The sequence below is a fragment of the Syngnathus floridae genome, chromosome 13, assembly GCF_059516105.1.
Source record: "Syngnathus floridae isolate MCC-2025c chromosome 13, RoL_Sflo_1.0, whole genome shotgun sequence".
NCBI lineage: Eukaryota > Metazoa > Chordata > Actinopteri > Syngnathiformes > Syngnathidae > Syngnathus > Syngnathus floridae.
In genome coordinates this window covers 12180457-12202804 of record NC_142425.1, presented here as the reverse complement: position 1 = coordinate 12202804, position 22348 = coordinate 12180457, and the positions used below count along the sequence as shown (strand labels likewise).

The following is a 22348-nucleotide window of genomic DNA, read 5'->3' as shown; positions in this document are numbered from 1 at the left end:
AAAGCAAAAACAAAACACGTTAGCTCCGCCCCTCAGACGTCAACAAACTCTCGCGATATTTCTCGGCACTTGACGTGTCTCGTCAACACAATAATGGCGGATTCGGTGGAGGAAGCGCTCCGGGGCAGCTGGTGAGACAATCTTCTTTTTGTCCTTTTCGTAAAGCGACATTTCTCAGTTTCCTGCAGTCGGACGTTCTTTATCCGCGGCGGGTCTACCGAATTTGATGAACGATAAATTTGTGTTGTTAATCTGCTTTTGTATCCGTGTTGTACTCTTGGCTTTTTAGCCAGCTATTTATCATTTATTAAAATTAGTCACCACGTTAGGAGTCACACTCGAACTTACTCGTGTATTTTTGAGGAGCTTTCGAACAAAAAAATGCCTATTTTGGATATCTTTCGCTTGGTCAGCATATCTAGTTCGCCGGTTAACTCGCTGAGAATGCTAACAATGAGCAAGTCCAATTGATAGCTGGGATTTGTTGCGCTCAAGCACAACCAAAGCGGAACACTCGATTCAACAATGGCCTCTGTTTCGTTTCCCTTGCTGCTTGACGTGCTTAAAGATATCTGACACAATACCTCGCTTCTCTGCTTGACCGACTTGCATAGGGTCATAAAGGACAGATCAACATCATCATCCCATCGGAATGAATGGAATGTGATGTGTTAGGGGAGTGGTGTATCGGTTCATAGATATTTTACCACCTGTTCCTAACACTCGTGAAACATAAAATCTAATTGATAATTTTCGGTTTGTCCCATCAGGGACCAAGATTTAGCTGAGGCTCTGGACTCGGGTAGTTCCGACATGGAGATGGACAAAGGTGTCGTCCACCCTCAGGAGACTTCAGCTCAACAGAGAGCAAAGATGTGGAAGGTACAGTTGTCTGAAAATGACGATTTAAATGGCGGGAAGTTGAACGGCTTATTGTGTGTCGCCAGATTGCACTGAACGTGTCCGGGAAAGGAGACTCTCTGGCCCAATGGGATGGCATCCTTGATTTACCAGAACAGACGCTCATTCATAGTCGGAGTCAGCAGCTGATCGGTGAGGAACTGCTCAATCAATCGTTGTTTGAACAAAATTTGGGGCGACTTTTCTTTTGTGGATTCCCACATTCAGAGGAGCTTCAAGTGTCAGAGGAGGAGCGCGGCGACATGGTGTCCGACGTGGAGGCGGTGGTCACCTTCTACTGCAAGTCGCGCAATATCAGCTTCACTTCAGACCTGAGCTGGCCGCATCTACTCAAACCGCTGCTGGGCCTTCGGTTGGCCCGCAGCGACCTCTACAACTGCTTCTACGCCATTATGAACAAGCACATACCCCGGTGGGTGTGCTGTCCTTTTAAACAATTATTTGTTTTCAATCGAAATGTTTTGTGTATAAAAGTTGACTATTAAATCACATCATTTGAGGATGTTTTTTTTTTTCCCCTTTCAGGGAGTGTGTGCCCAAAGGTCGCCCGTTCCACCTATACCGACTGCTCCTGCAGTACCACGAACCTGAACTCTGCTCCTTCTTGGATACCAAAAAGATCACGCCTGACTCCTACGCCATCAACTGGGTGTGTTGGGATTCCTCAAATAGATTCTTTCCATCACTGCGCTGTTAATGTCCCCGAACTGTTTGTGTCCTCCACAGATGGGCAGCCTGTTCTCCAGCCACTGCCCGGCCGACGTCACCCAGGCTCTGTGGGACTGCTACCTCCAACAAGCGGACCCGTTCCTCATCTTCTTCCTTATGCTCATCATCCTCGTCAATGCCAAGTAAAGTCTTTCCGTTTTTCTCAGAGAGAGACAGAGTCGGACTTCTTACTTTTTTTTTTTTATATCCAACCTGTAGAGAGTCCATCCTTGACAGAGAAGGAGACAGCAAAGATGACATCATCAGTAAGTATGATCCTCAGTCTTCGTGCTTGAGTTGTTCATTTACCCCCCCCTCCCAAAAAAAATTGTAATTCACTCTAGATGCCTCAAGATGGCGCCAAATCACTTTTAATAAATAACATCTGTCACAGAAATGCTGGAAGAATCTCCTGCTCTACTTGAAGCAGAGGACATCGAGGACTTATTTTCCTTGGCCCAGTACTACCAGAGCAAAACTCCACTGTCGCTTAGAAAGGTTGGACTTCCATTTCCTGGCCATCATCTACCACATCCTGGTCTGACGTCGACCGCTGACGCCTTTCTCTCTCTTTCCAGATGAACCAAAACCTGTTCGGTAGCAGTCTGGTGGCTCTGAAGGAGGAGGACATCGACCTGAGTCAGGCACTCTGCCTCCCTGTGTCTGTCCCAGAAATCCTCCTGGCCAACCAACATCAGCAGGTGGCTGAGCTGCTGACCATTTTAAAATGCAAGAGAATAAAAGCTAACGTACCGCCACCTCCCTCTATTCTCCTCAGGATGGGGTGCGGTTCTTTGTGGTGGACTGCCGGCCGGCTGAGCAGTACAACGCAGGTCATCTGTCCACTGCCTTCCATCTGGACTCAGACCTGGTGAGTTGGCGTCAGTGGTACTCAGAAGCTTCTCTTGTCAATTGCTCACTTTTTCCGTTTCGCCACAGATGCTCCAGAACCCGTCCGAGTTTGCTCTGTCGGTCAAGTCCCTCTTGGAGGCTCAGAAGCAGTCCTTGGAGTCGGGCTCGGTCGCCAGCGGAGAGCACCTGTGCTTCATGGGCAGCGGCAGAGAGGAGGAGGACATGTACATGAACATGGTGCTGGCCCACTTCCTGCAGGTGAGAAACTCAAATTGGGGAGGCTAAAACGCACAGGCTCATTTTATGCTGACTAAGAGCTTTGTCTTGCAGAAAAATAAAGAGTATGTCAGCATTGCTAAGGGGGGCTTCATGGGTGAGTATAGTTCTTTTTTAAAAGCCTTTCAGATTGCTTCAATGAATAAATTAGGAAGGGATAACCAAGCACAATTAAAGTGACAGATAATTTGGTGTTTATGTTTGTTCTCAGCTCTCCAGCAGCACCTGGTGGACATGAACGTGGAGGGCTTGGACTCGTCGTACATCCACTGGATCGTCAGCACATCGGGATCTCACAGCAGCCTCAGCTCGGCAGACGTACGGCAGAAAAGTTTTTTTTTAATTTTTGCTTCTTGGTTGACATTTGAGTTGGAAGTGAGCAAGTTTCTTGTTCTTTTGCATGGCCACCAGGGGGAGTCTCTGAGCGACGGCAAAGGCGTCAAGTCTTTGGTCAACAAAATGACTTTTGCTCTCAAGTCCAAGTCGGTGAATGTGAAAGAGAAGATGATCAGCTTCATTGAAAACACCTCCACCCCTGTGGACAGGTGAGCAATTCCTTTATGGGCCCATATCGGCAGTGGAAATGAAAATATTTGTCCGACTGTGGACTTGAGCTTTGTCAGTGTTGCTCACCGCAAGCCCCAAAACAAATTATATTCACCGTACCTTGTACCTTATTTCATGCTAGAATATCTTTCAATCTGCCCTGGCCAGAGAAGGTGATTCCTGATAGGTAAGCGCTCGCTATTGAGCTCTCAGCATGCCAGCGACTGGCTCTGAAGAACACATTCACGCATGCCACTCTGTATTAGCATTCATGGCTCTCTCTTAACCCCCAAACAAACACACACATGCTAGTCGTCATGCTTTCACTAACATTTTTTTTGAAGGCGTTGGTTGATTCATCCTCACTTCAGCTTTCATTGTCTTTTTTGTCACGCAGAAGAGACTCACTGCCTGATTTGTATTGTCTAGCAAAAGCTGTGCCAATCTCAAAACCAATGTGATGCAACATCGCCATCTGTTGGGATGCGTTGGTCATTACAGTGGTTTACAAACGTGAATTTCTCAGTTATGCTGGGCAAGATCCTCTTTAAAAGTGAATTCATTGTCTTTATATTATATGCTTTATTCCTAGCAATTCCTGTCAAGCTTTTCCTTTTTTCTGCAGCTTGGAGGTCTTCATCTGCCATCGCCATTTGTGTCAAATAGATGAATTGGGCTTTTTCCACAGTCTCGGCATTTCCCCCCCCCCCCCCACACTAAAGCGTTTCCTCTCTTCAGACACGTGAGCAGCAGCGACCGCGTGGGCAAACCTTACCGCGGAGTGAAGCCCGTTTTCAGTATCGGCGACGAAGAGGAGTACGACACAGGTGAATCTTCTTCTTTCATCATCAGATGTGAGGAGTGTTTTTATCCACGGGTTCCCCCTTGCGTCTTTTAGATGAGATTGACAGTTCGTCCATGTCGGACGACGACCGGAAGGAGATTGTCAACGTTCAGACGTGGATCAACAAACCCGACGTCAAGCATCACATCCCGTGCAACGAGGTGAAGGAGACCGGTCACATGTTCCCCAGGTGAGCCAAAACTTTATTTCTTGAAATTCTCTTTTATCGTGTTCTTACGTTGTGGTTTTTTTGCGCTCAACTGCAGCCACTTGCTGGTCACCGCCACGCACATGTACTGCCTTCGCGAGATCGCCGCCAGGAAGGGCTTCGCTTACATCCAGTCCAGACAAGCGCTGAGCTCCGTGGTGAAGATCACATCCAAGAAGAAGCACCCGGAGCTCATCACTTTCAAGTTTGGCACCAACAACTCCACCGGGGTGGAGATTTCCGCAGTGGAACGGTGATTTTTTGCTCAATCACTTGGTGTGCTCGGATGAGTCGCTAATCCACGTGTTTGCCTCCTCTTAGATATCTTATCCCCAACGCCGGAGACGCCACCAAGGTGATCAAGCAGCAGATCATGAAGGTCCTCGACGCGCTGGAGACTTCGTAAAATGACAGACGATGACAACGGCGGCGTGTGGTGCCCGCTTGCCCCTAACAAAAACTTTTGGAAGTACCTCGGGTCCCCGACGCGGTGCGGCGTGGGCTCCCGGATGCCACGCCGCTCCACTGCACAACTGCGGGAGCCCAGAGCGTATCATGCTGCCCTCTTTACACTAACTTATGAAATATATATATATATATTGGTTATACTGTATTATTTGTTCATTCTAAAGCAGTGCTATTCCACTTTGGAAGCTTTCCTCTGGCCTTAAGGTAGCGTTACTATCCAAGCGGGTGTTCAATGATTATATGACACACTTTGTTAAATGTTTAACAGTGTTTTCGCTGTCTTATTTCCACATCGGTTAATTTAGGCGGACAAGTACTGAATGTACAGAACTAGTAGCAGTAATGTTACAGTCGAGGCGAGGTTCTTTGATTTTTTTCCAGCAGTCAGCCTTAAGTAGAAACCCCCATGTGAGGTTCATTATAAATATGTACATATGTACTGCTGTTATGTGAAGCATCTCCTAAGTTAAGAGTACGCAGCAAGGCTTTAAATTCATCTCGCGTGTGATGTAGCAACTGAGCATCAACATTTGTTTCATTACAGAATTATTTGCAGTTTACTTTTGCGCTTTAAAGGAAACATTACTGATTATACATACTGATTAGAATACGGTCGACACAAACTTGAATACAAAACTTTCAACGAATGCCTTTTTTTCACTCTGATCGTTACGCCAATGCATCGTGCTGTAAATATTACACTTGCAAGTATATGAATAAGAATTAAACTATGGGTCCTAGTCTTAATACCACTGGTTAACATCACTAACAAAAGAATGGCACCACTCGGCTGGCAATGCAAAAAAAAAAGGTTGAATTTGCACCTTACTGTACTGCTATTATTTTGTAAACATTTCCCATTTTAATAAACAAAACGATATCACTGCTGTATAATCGCCGTTTTTGATTAACTAAATAATGAAAATTCCACATAATGTTAATAAATCAAAACTTTCGCACAGAAACGCGATTGGCGGACGGGTTTCCGCCCCTGAAAACGTCACTTCCTTTTACATTTCAGAGTAAAGTCTTGTGGCTTTGCGTATACACCTAGTTCGCCAAAATACGATGAATAACTATGAATGTTGAATTGTGTAATCTATATTCAAGGTTTAAGGCTATCAATACTGTCATCAGTCTTTACTTAAAGAAATCAACTTGATATCTAACTTTTACTTTGAAGAGCAGTTGACGGCTAGCCTAAATGTAGTTAGCATATAAACATACACCACGCACGAACACTAGTTACAAGTAACTGTCGTATTCATGTCTACAATAGCGAAGGCAATGTCCAGTAAGTGTGTCTTTTTTATGGCCTGAGAGCCTCACGAAAACACAAAACATATAATAGCGTCTTGTTGTCGCTGCTCGCAGAGTTCCGGCTTGCCGTCATCCAGCTGCAGGTGGGAAGCGTCAAGGCGGACAACCTAAGCCGGGCTCGGAGGCTCATTGACGAGGCGGCGGGACAAGGCAGCAAAGTGGTGCTACTTCCGGTGAGGAGACGGTACCATTTTTTTGTTTATTTAGCGCATGCGCATTAAGAGTCACTGACATTAAATTTTATGAAATTAAAAACTTTCAGGAATGCTTCAATTCGCCTTATGGGAGCGGCTTCTTTCCCACCTACGCTGAGAAGATCCCAGGAGAGTCCACGCAGCTTCTTTCCCAGGCAGCCAAGGACAACAAGGTCTACCTGGTAGGAGGTGAGAACCATCATCTAACCCAATTTATTACAAATCTTTCACACTAATTCTCACGTGTAACACCATTTTTTTATCTCCATTCTCATTGCACTAGGTTCCATCCCTGAGGAGGATGCAGGGAAGTTGTACAACAGCTGTCTGGTGTTTGGACCTGATGGACAGCTCCTTGTCAAACACAGGAAGGTACACCACCAAGAAGTTTGACTTCCACACACGGAGACACAACACACAGTTGCTTTTTCCTCTTCAAGATCCACCTGTTCGACATCGACATTCCAGGCAAGATCTGCTTCCAGGAATCGGAAACGCTCAGCCCAGGAAACACCTTGTCCATGTTTGAAACACGTGAGTGCTGTCAGTTTATTCTGACTTGCTCTTATTTATTTTCTTTCTTCTTGACGATATTCCAAATGTTATATTTACTCACAGCCTTCTGCAAAGTGGGCGTAGGGATTTGTTATGATTTGAGGTTTGCCGAGTTGGCGCAGCTCTACAGCAGGAAGGGTGAGTGTGTCTCCAACGTTGATGTTTGTCATAGAGGTTTTTGACAGGTTCTTCTTCTCTGCTGATCAGGGTGTCAGCTGTTGCTCTACCCAGGAGCCTTCAACATGACCACGGGTCCAGCCCACTGGGAGCTCCTGCAGAGGGGCAGGTGAGTATTCAGACATACAGTGGTACTGTGATTCATGAGCTGAATGGTTTGAAGATATCTGTGATTCACAGAGCTGTGGACAACCAGGTGTACGTGGCCACGGCTTCGCCCGCCAGGGATGAGAGCGCCTCCTACGTGGCCTGGGGTCACAGCACTGTGGTGAACCCCTGGTGAGACGCAACACTTGACTTGAAACGCTTAAAGGTTGTTTGAATGGGAGAGAATACAAGAATGAGCCACATGCTGCTTCACCAAGATGTCTCATTTCAAGGGGGGAGGTTATCTCGAAAGCCGGAGCGGAGGAGACTGTGATCTACGCCGATATCGGTGAGTGTCAAGTGCACAGAAGCACTGGACTAAGTTTTACAGCCTGAATTTGAATATTTGTTTTATGAAATCGTCTAAATTTGTGTTTCATTCGGCGGCACGCTGATTTCAGACCTTCAGTACCTGGCTGAAGTTCGGCAGCAGATCCCCATCACCAGCCAGCGCCGCCATGACGTCTACGCCGTCACCTCCCCGCAGGAAGAGGCTAGATGACCCACCGACTGACAAGATGGTGAACGTTTTTCACTTGTGATTGTTTGATGTTAAAAATCATGATCGATAGGAATCGTCATCAGATGGACAATGATGTAGAGGTGTGTTTTTTGACTTGAGATGAATGAAGAATGATTTTTATAAACACATTGTGAAAAAAAAGAATTTATTGGAAAAAAACTATAAGAGCTCCAAAGCTAAAGTGCCAAGAATTCATTAAAATATTCGAGCAGTGATGAACAAATCGTCACATCTCCTTTTTCATGGTGAATCCTCCATTAAAAAAATTACACCTTATTTATGGCTTAGGCAATTGAGGTTCATTTTCCTTTTCAATCTTCTCCATGAGTCCTTGAGAGCTTTTTGTACATATTATTTTAAACATGTCAATTTATTTTTCTAACTTTCCAGGAAGGTGCTTCCGAGTATGAAATGTCTGTTTCAAATTAAAATAGCCAACTTGCGGTTCAATATTGATCACGTGCAGAAGAAACATTTCAAAGTTGGACGATTAGACGTTGGACTCCCACGAATGCAACGAGACCACTTCTGTTTCCTTCGATTTCTGACGTCTCCTGCGGTAACCTGTAGATGGCAGTAGAGAATGCAAAAATCTAACTGCATGATTTTAATAGTTGCTACCCAAATCCTTAATCATTTTTAAAAAAGTTCCAATTTTGACGAAATGCACATGTGAGAGTTTGATCCGAGACCAAACTATTTCAGTGCCCGCCTATATTTACCTCTGTCCCTTCTGTTCTGGTGTTGTATCTTCTTCCTCTTGCTCACCCGGTCCAGGTGGATCTGGTAGCCCAAGCCCACGGCCACCATGATACCCACCACAACGCACAGAGCCGTGCTGAATATCCACAGGGCGTCTTTGGCCCGGGTCACCACGGGGCCATGCCACACCGCGTCTAAGCAGAGACAAAGGAAGAAGCCATCGGGACCCAGACGTCACATATAGCGTGCATAGATCAGGGCCACCATATTGGCCATGCCGCCCCCCTTTCCAGTGACATCACAAACCTCCCCTTACCCCCAGCAGTGACATCCCACATACATGTGGTGGAGGTAAGGGTCTGGTTGAGTAGCGTGTTGTGAACGATGCAGGACACGTTGTTGTCCGTCACGTTGACGGACAAGTAGCTGGTGACGTAGTAGAGACGAGAGTCTTCCCGCAGCTCCACCTGGGTCTGTACCGAGCCCTCTGGGATTTCCTGGGCCCCGTCGTCAATCAGCCAGTCCACAACCGGCTTGGGGAAGCCGCCGCCTGAATCGCACTGGAAGACACTGGGGACATCTTCCACCGCCGCCTCCCACCGTAGCTCAGGAGCGCTAAATGGAGCTGAGAAGAAGTAACACGGAGGTAAGACTCGGGTCTCTATTTTCTAATTTCAACATTGCTGTAAATGAAATTTTAATAAAATAGGCCAATAAAATAAACTTACCAGCGACCCTGACACAAAACGAGCAGGCCTCCAGGCTGGGGTTTTCCCGAGCGGTAATAATGACCCTATAGGATGCGTTGTCTTCCTCCGGGTCCACGGCGGGCAGGCTTAGTGTGAAATTGCCGGTGAGAGCGCCGTCATCTTCGTCTCGAACCACCTTCTTCTCATTCCTCCTCCAATCAACAGAGACATTGGCCAAGCTGAGGGCTTCCGGGTAAAAGCAGGAAAGCCGCAGCGGCTGGCCCACAATGCCCAGTATGCACTCCTCCTCTGTGGAGAGCATTTCCACAATTTTCATCTTGTTTGTAAAGGGACCAATTTGTTAGCCTTTTCATTAGATAGACCACTCCATGACGTCATCAAAAATGGGCTTAATTCTTACTCGAAGCGTTGCAGCAGGTGAAGAAGAAGCTGAGCAGTAGTCCTGTGCTCCACAGTGGCCCGCGCATCGCCTCTAAGCCCCCTAACACTGATTTCCCCTTTTTTAATGAAAACTCTTGACGCTGAAGTTGTCTAACTCCACATCAATTGTTCACCCCAAAGGAATGTCAGCGTCATGTTGCGTCTTGTCGCGCCGTCAAAGTTTTTGTCGCTCCTCTTTACACTCGCGGCGTGAAAAGTGTGGGAACCAGCAAAAGGAAAATGAGACATGAAGGATTCGCTTTCAAAACTGCTGAATTGGTATCAGGAGGGGCCCATTGGTGTGTTCGGTCCAACCTGTTTGGTTTCTCACCTTTGGAGCACACGCCCACAAAACCCTGGAGGCGGCCGGGAGAGAGGATTTCAATGACATGAATCACCTCTGACGTCCATATTTGACCTATCAATTCCGTACTAATATTTCGTATTTGACATTGGTTCAATATTACATGCATTATTTATGTATTAGAAAAACTGATAACAAAATCTTGAGAAGAAGCAAATCCCATGAAAGAGTGAAATTGAATTGAATTTTAAAGCGTAATGACGTCATTATCCTCTAGAGGCAATTCCCCCGCCCCCCCAAAAACGAGAAATTACTTTTATTTTAAGCAATAAATAATAACTAATTTTTAAAATTGAAGAGAAGACGTGGCATAGCGAAAAGCACCGTGACAACACCAAAGACAATATTAAATTTGAAATGTTGTGGTCTCCTTAGTTTACAATTATGTATTTTGTAAACAAGAAACTGAAACTCATTATTGACATTGACGTACCGAAACAATTTACCTACCGGAAGTGACGTTTACAGCATAAAGAATACAGAAAACGGATAACACTATTCAAAATGTCGTATTGTTTGTTTCATTGACTAAATAATGTATATTGCTTCTTATATGAGCGAACGTTGTTTTTGCTGGCTCGTTATCTGGACAAAAGTAGTTAAAAAGTTAAAAAATACAGGAAGTGACGCAAAAAAACAATATGGCACCGGTAGCGAGAAACTTTGTTTCTCCACATTTCATTTTGCAGGCATTATTGCTGCAGATATAGGAAGAAGACACCACCCAAACGCAAATTACTTGATAACTAAATCACTTTAGCTGCATTAAAATAATTACTTAGTAGTTAGTAACTCTGGATATATTGTAGTATTTAATCCATGGAAACTGTTGCCTGCAAGCTAAATCAGGATTGCATTTCTACAACATTGGTATGAAGTTCTGTTTTGTGGTATACAGTAGTATGTTGCGAGTATTTATGTAGTATAAGGAAACGGTGAATTACGATGTTAGTTTACATGACGTGATTGAGAGTCCGTAAATAACATGGCAATCGTGAGGAGGATCCACGCGTGGTCGTCTTTCTTGCACCGAGTCCGTGCACGCAACAGCCGGGCAATAGCGTCAGTGCCCTCAGCGTGGACGAGCTGCCTTCCATTGCATGGAGATGCCCCCACGCTGCAGTGCAGCAGAGCGTTTGGCCTCTCTCGCTCCATCCTGAGGCGCTCGGACGACTTCACTGAAGGTGCAGGTGCTTGGGAAATAAAGTACAACCACCTTGAAAAGCAACTAAACTACTATGTGCAGGTTTCACAGAGCAGGAAGATGATGAGGATGAAGACTCGATGGAGGAGGAGGCGGACGAGCTGTTCCGGGAGTTGCAGCCTGCCACGACCTTCACAGGTGGCCCGCACCGGATCTTTGTGCTCCACCCTGATGTGAAGTGGGGAAGCAGGAAGCAACACCTGACCACAGGTGAATCGTAGTCAACCAGGCGGGTATTGTGGTCAGGCCAATTGAATCACTCTCGATCGATCACATGACTTCCCCCCGCAGCCGAGCTGATGATGGCAGAGGCGGTGGCGCTGGTCAACACGTTGGACAAGTGGACCGTGGTGGATCGCCTCATCCTGTCCACCAAGACCCCAGAGAAGAGGAAGATCTTCGGCAAAGGAAACTTCCAGATGCTCACGGGTACTTCGTGTTCACACCGTCACTTTCGCATCATAGGTCGAACAGGTTGTCAATCATCATGTGGTTCTCTTCCAGAGAGAATCAGACGGACAGCGGGCATCACTGCCGTCTTTGTCAACGTGGAGCGTCTGTCGCCATCGTCAGAGGTGATGTCTTCTGCTTTACGGCTTCTCTCATTGCACAGAAGTTTGGAATTTCATATTGACGTGATGATGTATTATCATATCTGAGCATTTAATTGGCCCAAAAATTAGATAGGGATGAATAATTGGTTTCTTCTTTTTTTAGTAGTGTACCTGTGTTTACAAAAAAGGTTAAGCACCGATATGCCAAATCACTGTAAATCTGCTTGTTGTCCTCTAGAGGGAGCTAGAGGAGGCGTGGGGGGTGAAGGTGTTGGACCGATACTCACTGGTGCTGCATATCTTCCGTTGTAACGCCAAAACTAAAGAGGCTAAACTGCAAATCTCGCTGGCTGAAATCCCTCTGCTAAGGTACCACAAAAAAATCTATGCTACAATTATCCAAACAAAAATAAACATTAAAATAAAAATGGTGTTTAAGGGAAGCTTTTATCCCCCCTGGTAGGTCACGTCTGAAGAATGAATTTGTCAACATGGACCAGCAGGGCGGAGGAAACCGGTACATCGGCGGATCGGGTAACCAACATTGCAAACTGACCACCGCCACGGGAGTTTTTTTATTTTAAGCAACCTGGCCATTTTGATGTCGGTGGTCTATGCAGGCGAGACGCAACTGGAGGTCCAGCAAAGGGTGTTGAGGGAACGTGAGATGAAGATTCGCACGGCGCTGGAAAAGCTGAGCAGGAAGCGGCAACTGCTTCGAACCCGTCGGAAGCACAAAGAGTTCCCCATCGTCTCTGTGCTGGGATACACAAACTGTGGTGAGACACGTCAATTGATGGCCATCTTTTCAGCAAATTCGAATTCCTGCAAATGTCCGCAGGCAAAACAACGCTGATCAAAGCGCTGACGGGCGACGCGGGGATGCAGCCGCAGGATCGGCTTTTCGCCACGCTGGACGTGACTGTGCACGCGGGTCTGCTGCCCAGCCGGGTCACCGTCCTCTACGTGGACACCATCGGTTTCCTTTCGCAGCTGCCGCACCAGCTCATCGACTCGTTCGCCGCCACGCTGGAAGACATCAAGCACTCGGTATGCAACCCTAAAAAGTTATTCGATGAAAGTTGGTCCAAATTAATCTCGTGTGTGTGTCAGGACGTGTTGGTTCACGTACGGGACGTGAGCCATCCGGAGAACGTCAACCAGAAGGCCAACGTGTTGAACGTCTTGAGGAACCTCCGAGTGCCCGACTCACTCATGAGCTCCATGATCGAAGTCCATAACAAGATTGACCTCATCGAAAAGTAAGTCACTTTTTCTTTGGCTTTTATTTGGCACACGTCAATAAACAAATATTCCGTCCTGATTTCCAGTTATGAATCGACGGAAACCGACGCCCTGGCCATCTCCGCCCTGGAAGGGCGTGGCCTGGAGGTTCTGAAGTCAGCAGTGGAAGAGCGCGTGGTGGCCGCGACGGGCAAACGTCTCGTCAGCCTGAAGGTGGACCTCAGTACGCCGCAGCTCAGGTGAGGTGACGGCGTTCAGACCAGACGCCACAAGCCGAGTCGTAATTACCTTTGTGCTCCTCAGTTGGCTGTACAGGGAGGCCGCCGTTCAGGACGTCAGCGTGGACGCCGACGAGGGCTCGGCCGTCGTTCAGGTGGTCATCGGCAACGCCGCGTACGGGCGCTACAGGAAGATGTTTGGCTAGCGACCAACTACATGACTCATTGTCAAAAAAGTTTTACTCCTTAGGCTGCAGAATGTAATGAATGCGGTTGTTGCGTAACTCTTGATACATCAACAGACTCAGTTGTTCCTAATATTGTGACCACCACGACAAGCTAACTATTGCATTCGCAGTTCACAGTACGATTTACCACACAGTAATAAAAAATAGTGTTCAACGAACAGACTTGATTGGCTGGTGCAAATGTCCACGAGCATTCTGTTAGCATCCGTTTTCAGTGTGCTGCTTTTTATCCGTCAGTAGTTTCCTGTTGAGTTCCACAACGAGGGGGCAGAGGGGGAGCAGGCCCACGAAGTCCCCGGCGATGATATTGAGGCTGTGGGGGTCCGAGCCGGGGGTCTGCTGCTTCACCCACTCGCTTAGGCTCTTCCACTGAGCCAAGGTCATCGTGCGTAAAGACTCCTTGGGGTTGGTGATGATGTAATTCCTGTAAGCAGTCAGGTTTAAGCCCGCCACGAAGAAACCCTCTGCGGGGACAAACAGATGCAGTCGACTTTTGAGAAAGGCGACCCCCAGTGGACAAAAATAATACCTGCACCTCAAATGTTTGATAAAAAAATATTTGAGCGCCTTGCAGGTCTTGCTACCCGATGTCATGGTGCAGAGATGTCAAGTGGACTCACGAGGTCTTCCGAGCTGCTTGTTCCACTCCAGGAAGTTGATGGCGCTGCAGGCCGTGCGCTCATTGGCCCACCAGTAGGGAATGCCGGGGAGCAGGTCAGCGTGTCGGGAGGCTACGTCAGCGTCGTACGAGAGGAGAACCTGACGACCCGACGCCCACAGACGCCTCAGGGACCAGTCGGCTTCCTGGGCGGTAAAAAAAGACAAACGTGATTCTCCAGTTAGAGCAAGGGACGCTCAAAAAACTCAATGAAAAGAAGCATCTTATAGTCCAAAGCATCATGTCTAAGATCTAGCAATGGAAAGAAACAGCTCCAAAGCAGACCACATCCACATACATCACCTGGCGCAAACAGAGTTTGGTGCCAAAGATCTTCTTGATGTTGCATATGAAAAAGTGATGGAGTGCATTGCTGAGCCCCTCAAAGTGTCTGCAGGCCAGGATGACCACCTCCTTGGGATGACTCTCCAGCCAGGAAGCCACGGACCACAGAGTGTCCTGATTGGTCAATGGTAAGCGTGCATTTGAGCTCATTAGGGTGAAACTCGGCGAGCGTCGGGTGTCACTCACCAAGACGGTGACGTGTGTGTATAAAATGTGTGTGAAGTACAACTCCGACGACGGGTCGTTGGGTTTGTGGGCCACGCGCAGGTCGAAATATCGAATGCCCATTGACAGCTGATCTTCGATGCAGCGTTCCTGAGTGCACAGCATTTCAAAATATGGGTTTCTTCAGGGATGTTAAATGACAATATTGCACAATTGTAATTTAACTGAATTGAATTGCTCACATTTTACTTTTTGCATAGCACACATTTTCAATTCCCTAGTAAAAATTCCTCCTTGATGACATAAGATGAAGTGACAAAAACTCGTCAGACTTGTGTTCATATCTGTATTTGTGATCTCCATAGGTGGTACCTGCGTGGTGGCCCATTTGAAAACGGTGGGCCTGGTGAGGCAGCAGCAAAGTCCATCAAGCACCTTGAACAGGTCTGACTCAGACCTCACCAGGGGGGAGGAGATGTCCAGGCAGTAGCTCATTGTGTCGTGACTACCTGGAAGACCCACAGATGTGCACAAACACATGCTGAACAACCAGAACAGGTTCTTGCACTTACAATGACGTACTGCTGAAGGAATTTTTAGTAAAAGCGCACGTGCGTGTGTGTGTGTGTGTGTCTATGTGTGTGTGCATAAATTAATTAGGTCCAAATTGTATGAATAACTGTAGTATTACAGCATGCTGCGCCTAATGTTTAGGGTTATTACTCCAAAATATTTTTAACTCATGCGTTTTAAGTTATACTGACGTTATTTCAGGACAATACATGACTCAATGTCCTAATTGTTGTCACTGATGAAACAGAGATTTGTAATTAAAGACACAGTACCTGGTATTGCCAAGTGGGTCAACGGGACGTCCAACAGCTCCTTCGGCAAATTGGACATCCAGTCTTCGCACCAGTGATCCATGTCGGGGGTCTCGTCAACGTCGCTGGACACGGACCGTGTCGGTGAGGACAACCTCCCCCACATTTCACGCTGGATGGATCGATCGCTTTCGATTATCTCATCCTGCGCCTTTAAGAATCAGGGTCAGAGGGTAAACAGGAAGTGGTAGTGGACATTGGGATCATCCAGGTAAAATAAAGCGAAGTCAGTCCGCGGTTTTAGTCAGTCTGCTTGTCGTTGATGGTTGGAAACTGGTCGAGTCACCATGGCATCGTTCTCCTCACGAAATAAGCATTCTCGTTCCGGGTTCGTGTTTGACAGGCCAGTCCGGTGTCTGATGCGGGTGGCAGGTTTACTTCCTGGCCGGGCTGCGCATGCGCACTTGACAGAAGCAATATGAACACGAAGCGGTAAGGCTATTGCACTTGTGGACCGTTTTTGCAATTTGTAATATTGACTTCCAAAGTGAAGGTAAATCTAAAAAAAAGTCTACGTTCTGCTTTCAAATATAAGTGCAAGCAAGTTAAGTGCAGATACTTACATTTAAAAGAAGTACTGTAGTGCACTCGTGAATTGTATTTGAGTAAAACAAACAAATGCGTTCAGGTTAAATATGTCTACCAATTTTAATAACACAAATAAGCCTCATTGACCCAACTCAACCAGGCCTCATGTTTGACTTTCGACCGCAGTTATCATAATCTAAAAATTTCAAGCACTTGTAGACCACAAGAAAGTGCAAGGTCTAAAGTAGGCCTACGTGTGTCGGGCTAGTGTAATGCAAAGCCGTAGCTAAAGTTTTTTCAGGACAACACATATTAAACTCCCCCATAAAGAGGAACAATTGAAAAAGTCCCACTTCGAAGGTTAAGGCATGACATTGGGCGCTTTCTGAATTATAAATTGGAATTTAACCTTATATACGCAGTTAGGCATTCACATTTTTTAGGGGGACGAGCCAAGTAAATGACACTTCCTCTCTGTCACACAGCTTTTAAACGACATCAAGTCTTTCAAGATGATGTCACAGAATTGCCGTCCTGAATGTCAAGATGAGCCAACGCAAAGCCCCACAAAGAATCAAAAGGTAAGTCTTGAATCATTTTTAAAATTTCCACTGTGTATATTAATCCACGTGGAATACACGAAATGATTTCGAGATGGTTTTGTTTGTAGAAGGCAAATACGAAGCATTTTCGACGGTTTTTGAAGTTTTAGCACCCTCTAGTGGTTTGTGATTTTAGGCACGTTTGGCCACCTAGGTTAGGGACCTTAGCACCCTCTAGTTGTGCTCATGTGGTTTTAGCCGGCTGATTATACCCAAGGCGTTCAAATGTGTCCTCAAACGGTGAGACAGAACAAATACAAATTAAATATTCCAGTGGTATGTCTAATTTTTGCACCCCTGTGAAATACAATTTTAATCACATTGCAGTCCCTTAAACCAGTCATACAAGCAAATATTTTTTCACTGACAATATTCTTATAAAATAAAAACTTTTCCCTAACTTTTTTCTCAACTTGGTTGGCGGATAGGCTTTATTTTATTCTATTTGTTTAGTGTGTGCGGGACACAGTTTTTGTTTTGTTTTTTGAGGAGTGCTCCGACGAGTGCTCCTAATTCAGTAGTTTGCGGTTAAGCAACACGACGGTTTGCGCAAAACGGCCGTCGCCGACAAAATCCGCCGCCACGATGTTGATCCCGCGCTGATGGTTGCCAGGGCGCTGCTGCTTGAGCCACGCAAGCACCGCTGGGTTGGAGGCCTTCACCAGGTCTTTCAGAGATTTGTGCAGATGCTTGGTGATGTACGGCAGGTCTACTGTCAAGTTGATCCCGGCGACAAAAAAACCTCCTGAAACAAATTTTGGGAAAAATCATATTCAGCAACTTTAGAACTTAGGCTGTGCTGAAGCATGTACTGTACTTTTTTTCAAAATAAATGTATATACTGCCATCTAGTGGTCAACAGTGGAGGGACAGAAAAAAGTCATGTGTAACTAATGTCCACTTGTCGATGGGTTCTGTGGCACTTACTCGGTCTGCCAGCGCTCTTGTGCTTCTCTAAGCTCTTAATCAGGTCCCGTGCCTTGACCTTGTTGGCCCACCAGTACGGAATGTGTGGCCAAAAGTCAGCATTGCGGGAAACGACGGTGGACTCTTCGTACGACACGATCACCTGTAGGCCTGACCGCCACATCTTCCGAAGTGTTGGCATTTCCTGAAATGCAAAACCGTGACAAGATCACTTTTCTCCTTGACTTCAAAAGCTAACCCATAACCGTGAATAGATATCAATGGAGTACCGTTCTGGGATAGAGTTTGCCTGAGAAGATTTTTCGGATGGTGTTGACCAACCGGATGTGTCGGTTCTTGTCGATGTCCAGAAAGTGGCTGAAGGACAGGATGACCACCTCGTTTGGGTGGTTGTCCAACCACTTGCGAATCTCGAGCAGAATCGCCTGTCCAGAGAACATTTTTTGTTTACTACGCCACAAATAGCAAATGAGACCGCTTTCAAGAAGCAAAAAAAATCAAAGCGGTCAGCTGTTGTGCCACGTGCCTGCCTGGTAGTGGCGTACCTCCACTGTAACTTTGCTGTACAAGCCGTGGTAGAAGTAAAGGTTGGACGAGTTGTCCTTGGGCCTGTGCGCGATTCTCAGGTCGCAATAGCGGATGCCGCTGTTCAGCTGTTGTGTCACCGTGAGATTCTGCAACGCATTAAAAAATGCACCACAGGAAAATAAATGTCGAATTTGCACCCCCTTGTGGAGTCTGAGGGACACTCCAATGTGGTTTTCACACCACTGTGTTCATCTCATGCTGATGATCATACCTGGGTTTCACACCACTTGTGCATTAAAGGTCGAATGAGGCCGCTGGTGTATTTGTCCGCCTTCTTCAGCAAGTCAGGCTGGCTCGGGTCGACGGCGGATTTGCCTTGTTTGTCCAGGTTGTACGTGATTGCATTGTGGCTGCCTGCACAGACAAGGAAAACTCTCCCAAGTGTGTGTCAAGCCTGATGAACACTCGAGTGTGCAGGTGGCCTACCTGGAATGGCCAAGAGGTTGAGCGGGATGTCCTGCAGGGCTGGCGGCATGTGACTCATCCAGCTGTCCATACGAACTTTAACTTGAGTCTGAACTTGAGACACACGCCTCTCGCTTCTCGGCTCCATGTAAAAACATCCGCATAGGAAATATTGTAGATTAAATGTGATAAAGGCATGTTGGTGCCCTAGCTGTTTACTGGAGGTTCCACAATGTCTTCATATTCAGTGCTTTTAAGTGTGGGCTACTCCGCTTTAGGACGTGGATAACAGTAGATCATTAATATAGATTAATTGATATACAACGAAAAAGTGAGAAAAAAATCGGTGGATAGAAAGTGTATCAATTTCCGACTGCATTTGAATGCATCACATGTATCTTGCGCATCGCGAAGCGAACCTACCCGGAAACGCCGGACTTAGAGCGCTCAATGACGGCTTGCTATTTCTTCGTAGCATGGTAAATTTATTAAAGTTGTTATTGAAAGTGGCGTTTGCAGACTATGATGACGTGCGTGCTATTTTAGTGAATCAATTAAAAAAAGCAATATGAAGTAACAAAATTTTACTAAAGCGAGTGTTGACTTCAGGGACCATAGGAATTTCCAGATATTCCCGTTTCGTGCGCCTTTTTGTCATTTCATTCACTACAAACTGTTTTGTTTTTGGACACGCTTAATTGCTACACCAAAAATGCGACCAAATGTAAGCAATGTCTATTTTAAGCACCCAAATTGGTACTATTACCTCCGTAGTCGCGCAGAGAGCCGCTCCCATGGCTGGTTGGTTGTTCGGGTCTGGCTGCAGCGTCTTCAGCGCTTAACACGGCACCTGCACGTCTGCTTGTCAGAATTCACTGAAGTCCACATCCACCCCTGCTATTTAATTGGCCCGCCCGGTTTAGGCCTTGATCTGCTATCGTGCTAAAAGTGTCTTTATGAGGAGCCTTCTTAGCAAAAATGGTCTTTATTCCTTTCGCTAAAGAATAACTCTCTAAATTAATAAAGTGTCCTTTAACTTGGTTGAGTCTAGCTTTGTTGTGGACAGAATAGAAGACATTCCAGTGCTTTTGTTCTTAGAATTGATGCAATAAAGCAGACATTAATGTAACTTCAGAATATTCTGAAAGGACTTTAATTTTGGTATTGCTGTTTTGTAAAGTCTTTTTGATGCTACCACTTGTTTAAATGTTATCCATGTTATCTGCCTTTTGTTATTGAATCAAGTTTCAGACTTATTAAAGTTTGTAGGTAGCATCAGAAGCCGCTTTCACATTCCTGTAAATGAAAACAATGTTTGTCGTTCCCAGCATATTTAGTTTTTCCATCACATTTGTCTCGCCCATGACATTGAAGCTCAGTGTCCATTATGACGCCATGCAAAAAAACTGGTTATGACTTCTCGAGACTCTTAGGATAGCCACTAAGTACACAGTTACTAACAAAAGGAGTTGCTAAACGGGTTTCAAAACAAACGTTTGACCTGTGACAAGTCAACAGGTTATTTCGTTATGAAATGTATTTACTGCTAACATTACCATATAATATTACCAGTAAGTAAATGGGACTTGTTGACTTCCCCTCAAAGCCATTTAGTGGGAAAAAGTAGCCTACTAGAACATCTGAACTTTATTTGGAGTTAATCAGAGGGAATTGAAATTGTTAGGTGTGTGTCAAGTCCTAGTTAAGTTTCAAGTCTTCTAGTCTTTCTTCATGCAGAACTTTTTAAGGTAGCAGGCGTGTAATTCGGTTCTAATGTAAACCGTGGTAAATACTGCCCCCTATCGTTATATCCGTGTATCAGCACAACCTCGATTATATTGCTCATAATTGTCGCTTTATTTCACACAAATACAAAACTAAGATAATGAAATAATTGTTTTATCCTAACAGCAATTTTTGAAGTTAAATCCATTTTCAATCTTTTTTACACTATTTACATTTAAGTCTATTCTAAACATTTCAAAATTCCCCATCTCTTTAAATGGAACACATTTTAAAAAAAAATAATATTTCATGCACAAGACAGTCTTGATTTGCTTCTTTATTAAATCAGGGATGAGAAAAGAAAAAAAAGTGAAGGCAGCAAATACGACAGAATTTAGTGTCCTTTGTTGACGACACACATTAAAGAGGAACTCAACACAAATATTTTCTTGGCAATTGTTTAAACGACCCCACAAACCTACACATGATAATCCAATTGATATTGTGCTTTTAGAATTTAGCAGCAAAATACACCCCATTTTTCATCCAGCTCAGGTGGCGGCCATTTTGTCACTTGCTGTAAAATAGTCGTTTTTAATGTCATTTTCTTACAAGTGCCAAGATGGCTGCCTCCCAAGATGAATAAATATAGGTGGATTTCATCTTCCAAAAACACAAAATGAATCCAAATGCCGTGATTCGTCTTAAAACATTGTAAAGAAAAATTTGGATTGACACCCTCATTAACATCTTGGCAACAATTCTATCCATTTTATGAACTACTTATAGTTCAACAGTTTTTTCAAGGCAACTTTTTTGTTTATATAAAGAAAACAAAATACAGTAGAAATAAAAATGTGTTCATTTTTGGCCGCTATTATTAACAGTGTCTCCCCCACCTATTTGAAATTTTCACCTGCTTGCTCTTTTTGTGTTATGGCCAATGCTTTAATATGAAAGTATTGCTTTGGTGCCATTTTGCCGCCAAGAGACGAGATTCATTTCTTCAGGCTGCAGGGAAAACAGTCATTTTGAGGGGTGTGGCTTAGTGACATCATCAGCTGGAGGCCTGGTGGGTGTTCTCGTTTTGTCTTGAAATTTTTGGTCCATTGGTCAGAACACTGTACATCCAGCTGTGCGATGAGGAATGGATTGTAGTGAGCTGTTCAGTAAAAAGTTGTGCTACTTACAAACACGATGCTAATCAGTTAGCACGCTAATCTCGTATTTTCGCACGACGAGTGCAGCCGGGCAGTCTGTTTGTCACCTTTGTACGCAGTGTGAGGTTGCGCCTAGCGACTGTCTCCCGCGCCCACTGCCGCCCTTCTGGCTGCTACCACGCCCCCTCCGGGCGACATCCGGCAGGAGCGGGCCGCCCTGGCGCCGGTGTCTCCCCTTGGCCTCGGGTTCCGAGTCACTGAGCTCCAGGTCGGGGCAGTAGCCGTCGCTGTCGTGGTACAAAAGCGCGTTGTTGGCCGACACTGCCTTGGGCCACAGTTTTTCCTTGCGGGCGAGCTTGTCCGAGGCCCGCATGTCCTCAGTGGTCCTTACCAAGTTCATGGTGGCCTCTTTGAAGGACCTGCCAAAGTGCTCCATGGCAGACTTACCAAAAGCACCTTTGTCCAGCGGTTGCTTTGGTATGTCGGGCTCGCCGGGTGTCTGACACGAGCTGTCTTTCTGCCCGATCAAGAGGCCATTTTTGGAGGTGCGCTCTTGCTCTGCTTTGCCGTTGGATGAGTGGCCGTGCAATGCGGAATGCAGGGCCAGCGGCTTCCCTGCCGGTGGCTTGTCAGCCAGAGGCTTACCCGCCATGGGCTTGCCCGCTAGAGGCTTCCCCGCCACCCTGCCGTTGGCACGCTCCTCTCGCCGGGCGTGCCCGTGCAGCTGAGGCTTGCCTTGGCCAAGACCTTCGCTGGCGCGCTCAGACACGTTCTCGCTGTTGTCCGGACACAGAGGCCCGTTGGCCGATTTGGACGCGGTGTAGGAGTTTCCCATGCTGGAGGCTTTGGGCATTTTCAGCTTCAGCGTGATCCTCGGAGGAGGCCGGAACAGAACACTCTCCACCGGGAAGGATGCAGCAAGGCCTTTGGAAACACCAAAGATTAGCGGTGGATGTG

At 46.0% G+C, this 22348-nt stretch overlaps 8 protein-coding genes across 19 annotated transcripts in view; 4 read left to right on the top strand and 4 right to left on the bottom strand.

Annotated features, from left to right (window-relative positions):
• Positions 1–41: 41 nt before the first annotated feature.
• Positions 42–5706, top strand: tbc1d23 (TBC1 domain family, member 23). Of its 2 annotated transcripts, XM_088393381.1 has the most exons (19): positions 42–131; positions 771–882; positions 948–1053; positions 1129–1333; positions 1447–1570; positions 1648–1772; positions 1849–1895; positions 2024–2127; positions 2208–2330; positions 2408–2500; positions 2569–2739; positions 2812–2854; positions 2969–3075; positions 3169–3302; positions 3446–3490; positions 4042–4130; positions 4202–4337; positions 4414–4608; positions 4677–5706. In XM_088393381.1, exons 1-19 carry the CDS (start codon positions 94–96, stop codon positions 4759–4761), a joined length of 2082 nt encoding a protein of 693 aa, XP_088249507.1. In that variant the 5' UTR covers positions 42–93; the 3' UTR covers positions 4762–5706. The 2 variants fall into 2 exon arrangements, with proteins under 2 accessions (XP_088249507.1, XP_088249508.1); XM_088393382.1 differs by lacking the exon at positions 3446–3490.
• Positions 5707–5969: 263 nt separating this feature from the next.
• On the top strand, positions 5970–7962 carry nit2 (nitrilase family, member 2). Its single transcript, XM_088393406.1, has 10 exons — positions 5970–6117; positions 6198–6316; positions 6406–6526; positions 6621–6709; positions 6778–6871; positions 6956–7030; positions 7100–7178; positions 7250–7348; positions 7450–7505; positions 7618–7962. Exons 1-10 carry the CDS (start codon positions 6090–6092, stop codon positions 7716–7718), a joined length of 861 nt encoding a protein of 286 aa, XP_088249532.1. The 5' UTR covers positions 5970–6089; the 3' UTR covers positions 7719–7962.
• LOC148388889 (ICOS ligand-like) lies at positions 7868–9937 on the bottom strand. 3 transcript variants are annotated; one of them, XM_088393405.1, is made up of 6 exons: positions 9552–9937; positions 9170–9439; positions 8758–9066; positions 8462–8635; positions 8286–8303; positions 7868–8255 (listed from the first exon to the last, which is right to left on the bottom strand). In XM_088393405.1, exons 1-6 carry the CDS (start codon positions 9616–9618, stop codon positions 8230–8232), a joined length of 864 nt encoding a protein of 287 aa, XP_088249531.1. In that variant the 5' UTR covers positions 9619–9937; the 3' UTR covers positions 7868–8229. The 3 variants fall into 3 exon arrangements, with proteins under 3 accessions (XP_088249531.1, XP_088249529.1, XP_088249530.1); XM_088393403.1 differs by having other exon boundaries at positions 7868–8303; positions 9552–9934; XM_088393404.1 differs by having other exon boundaries at positions 7868–8303; positions 8782–9066; positions 9552–9934.
• Positions 8929–13562, top strand: gtpbp6 (GTP binding protein 6). 3 transcript variants are annotated; one of them, XM_088393394.1, is made up of 11 exons: positions 8929–9087; positions 11182–11349; positions 11431–11568; positions 11644–11714; positions 11932–12062; positions 12157–12227; positions 12314–12472; positions 12535–12743; positions 12807–12955; positions 13025–13177; positions 13242–13562. In XM_088393394.1, the coding sequence occupies exons 2-11, from the start codon at positions 11220–11222 to the stop codon at positions 13360–13362; spliced, it is 1332 nt and encodes a 443-aa protein (XP_088249520.1). In that variant the 5' UTR covers positions 8929–9087; positions 11182–11219; the 3' UTR covers positions 13363–13562. The 3 variants fall into 3 exon arrangements, with proteins under 3 accessions (XP_088249520.1, XP_088249518.1, XP_088249519.1); XM_088393392.1 differs by lacking the exon at positions 8929–9087 and adding an exon at positions 10552–11125; XM_088393393.1 differs by lacking the exon at positions 8929–9087 and adding an exon at positions 10554–11119.
• plcxd1.2 (phospholipase C, X domain containing 1, tandem duplicate 2) lies at positions 12961–15852 on the bottom strand. Its single transcript, XM_088393401.1, has 6 exons — positions 15418–15852; positions 14945–15081; positions 14594–14722; positions 14366–14521; positions 14025–14208; positions 12961–13868 (listed from the first exon to the last, which is right to left on the bottom strand). Exons 1-6 carry the CDS (start codon positions 15560–15562, stop codon positions 13603–13605), a joined length of 1017 nt encoding a protein of 338 aa, XP_088249527.1. The 5' UTR covers positions 15563–15852; the 3' UTR covers positions 12961–13602.
• The window catches only part of slc9a7 (solute carrier family 9 member 7), a 24579-nt gene continuing 17953 nt past the window's right edge, over positions 15723–22348 (top strand). For 4 of the 7 annotated variants that reach the window (XM_088393385.1, XM_088393387.1, XM_088393383.1 and 1 more), the window contains exons 1-2: positions 15723–15888; positions 16470–16565. The gene's annotated coding sequence lies outside the window, so the exon portion shown is untranslated. Of the gene's footprint in view, positions 15950–16469; positions 16566–22348 lie in introns of all 7 variants that reach the window. The other 3 variants (XM_088393386.1, XM_088393384.1, XM_088393391.1) reach the window with 2 other exon arrangements.
• plcxd1.1 (phosphatidylinositol-specific phospholipase C, X domain containing 1, tandem duplicate 1) lies at positions 17085–19436 on the bottom strand. Its single transcript, XM_088393402.1, has 7 exons — positions 19270–19436; positions 18528–18654; positions 18313–18455; positions 18059–18187; positions 17783–17938; positions 17514–17697; positions 17085–17331 (listed from the first exon to the last, which is right to left on the bottom strand). Exons 1-7 carry the CDS (start codon positions 19300–19302, stop codon positions 17096–17098), a joined length of 1008 nt encoding a protein of 335 aa, XP_088249528.1. The 5' UTR covers positions 19303–19436; the 3' UTR covers positions 17085–17095.
• jade3 (jade family PHD finger 3) overlaps positions 20554–22348 on the bottom strand; it is a 5626-nt gene continuing 3831 nt past the window's right edge. Inside the window, exon 11 of the mRNA XM_088393380.1 lies at positions 20554–22315. Coding sequence (XP_088249506.1) covers positions 21495–22315 — 821 coding nt within the window. The 3' untranslated portion in view covers positions 20554–21494. The remainder of the gene's footprint in view (positions 22316–22348) is intronic.

Coding starts and splice junctions, on each gene's coding strand:
- tbc1d23 (XM_088393381.1), top strand. CDS start 94: ATGGCGGATTCGGTGGAGGAAGCGCTCCGGGGCAGCTG. Junction 1,334..1,446: donor ATGAACAAGCACATACCCCG/GTGGGTGTGCTG, acceptor TTCCCCTTTCAG/GGAGTGTGTGCCCAAAGGTC. Junction 2,855..2,968: donor TGCTAAGGGGGGCTTCATGG/GTGAGTATAGTT, acceptor GTTTGTTCTCAG/CTCTCCAGCAGCACCTGGTG.
- nit2 (XM_088393406.1), top strand. CDS start 6,090: ATGTCTACAATAGCGAAGGCAATGTCCA. Junction 6,710..6,777: donor TCCTTGTCAAACACAGGAAG/GTACACCACCAA, acceptor TTCCTCTTCAAG/ATCCACCTGTTCGACATCGA. Junction 7,506..7,617: donor TGTGATCTACGCCGATATCG/GTGAGTGTCAAG, acceptor CGCTGATTTCAG/ACCTTCAGTACCTGGCTGAA.
- LOC148388889 (XM_088393403.1), bottom strand. CDS start 9,618: ATGCGCGGGCCACTGTGGAGCACAGGACTACTGCTCAGCTTCTTCTTC. Junction 8,636..8,757: donor GTGGGATGTCACTGCTGGGG/GTAAGGGGAGGT, acceptor GTCTCTGCTTAG/ACGCGGTGTGGCATGGCCCC. Junction 8,304..8,461: donor CCAGAACAGAAGGGACAGAG/GTAAATATAGGC, acceptor TGCCATCTACAG/GTTACCGCAGGAGACGTCAG.
- gtpbp6 (XM_088393392.1), top strand. CDS start 10,921: ATGGCAATCGTGAGGAGGATCCACGCGTGGTCGTCTTTCTTGCACCGA. Junction 11,569..11,643: donor AAACTTCCAGATGCTCACGG/GTACTTCGTGTT, acceptor GTTCTCTTCCAG/AGAGAATCAGACGGACAGCG. Junction 12,956..13,024: donor AAGATTGACCTCATCGAAAA/GTAAGTCACTTT, acceptor CCTGATTTCCAG/TTATGAATCGACGGAAACCG.
- plcxd1.2 (XM_088393401.1), bottom strand. CDS start 15,562: ATGTGGGGGAGGTTGTCCTCACCGACACGGTCCGTGTCCAGCGACGTT. Junction 15,082..15,417: donor GACCCACTTGGCAATACCAG/GTACTGTGTCTT, acceptor TGGGTCTTCCAG/GTAGTCACGACACAATGAGC. Junction 14,209..14,365: donor CCAAACTCTGTTTGCGCCAG/GTGATGTATGTG, acceptor TTTACCGCCCAG/GAAGCCGACTGGTCCCTGAG.
- plcxd1.1 (XM_088393402.1), bottom strand. CDS start 19,302: ATGGGAGCGGCTCTCTGCGCGACTACGGAGGTA. Junction 18,456..18,527: donor CAACCTCTTGGCCATTCCAG/GTAGGCCACCTG, acceptor TTGTCTGTGCAG/GCAGCCACAATGCAATCACG. Junction 17,939..18,058: donor ACAGCAAAGTTACAGTGGAG/GTACGCCACTAC, acceptor TTCTCTGGACAG/GCGATTCTGCTCGAGATTCG.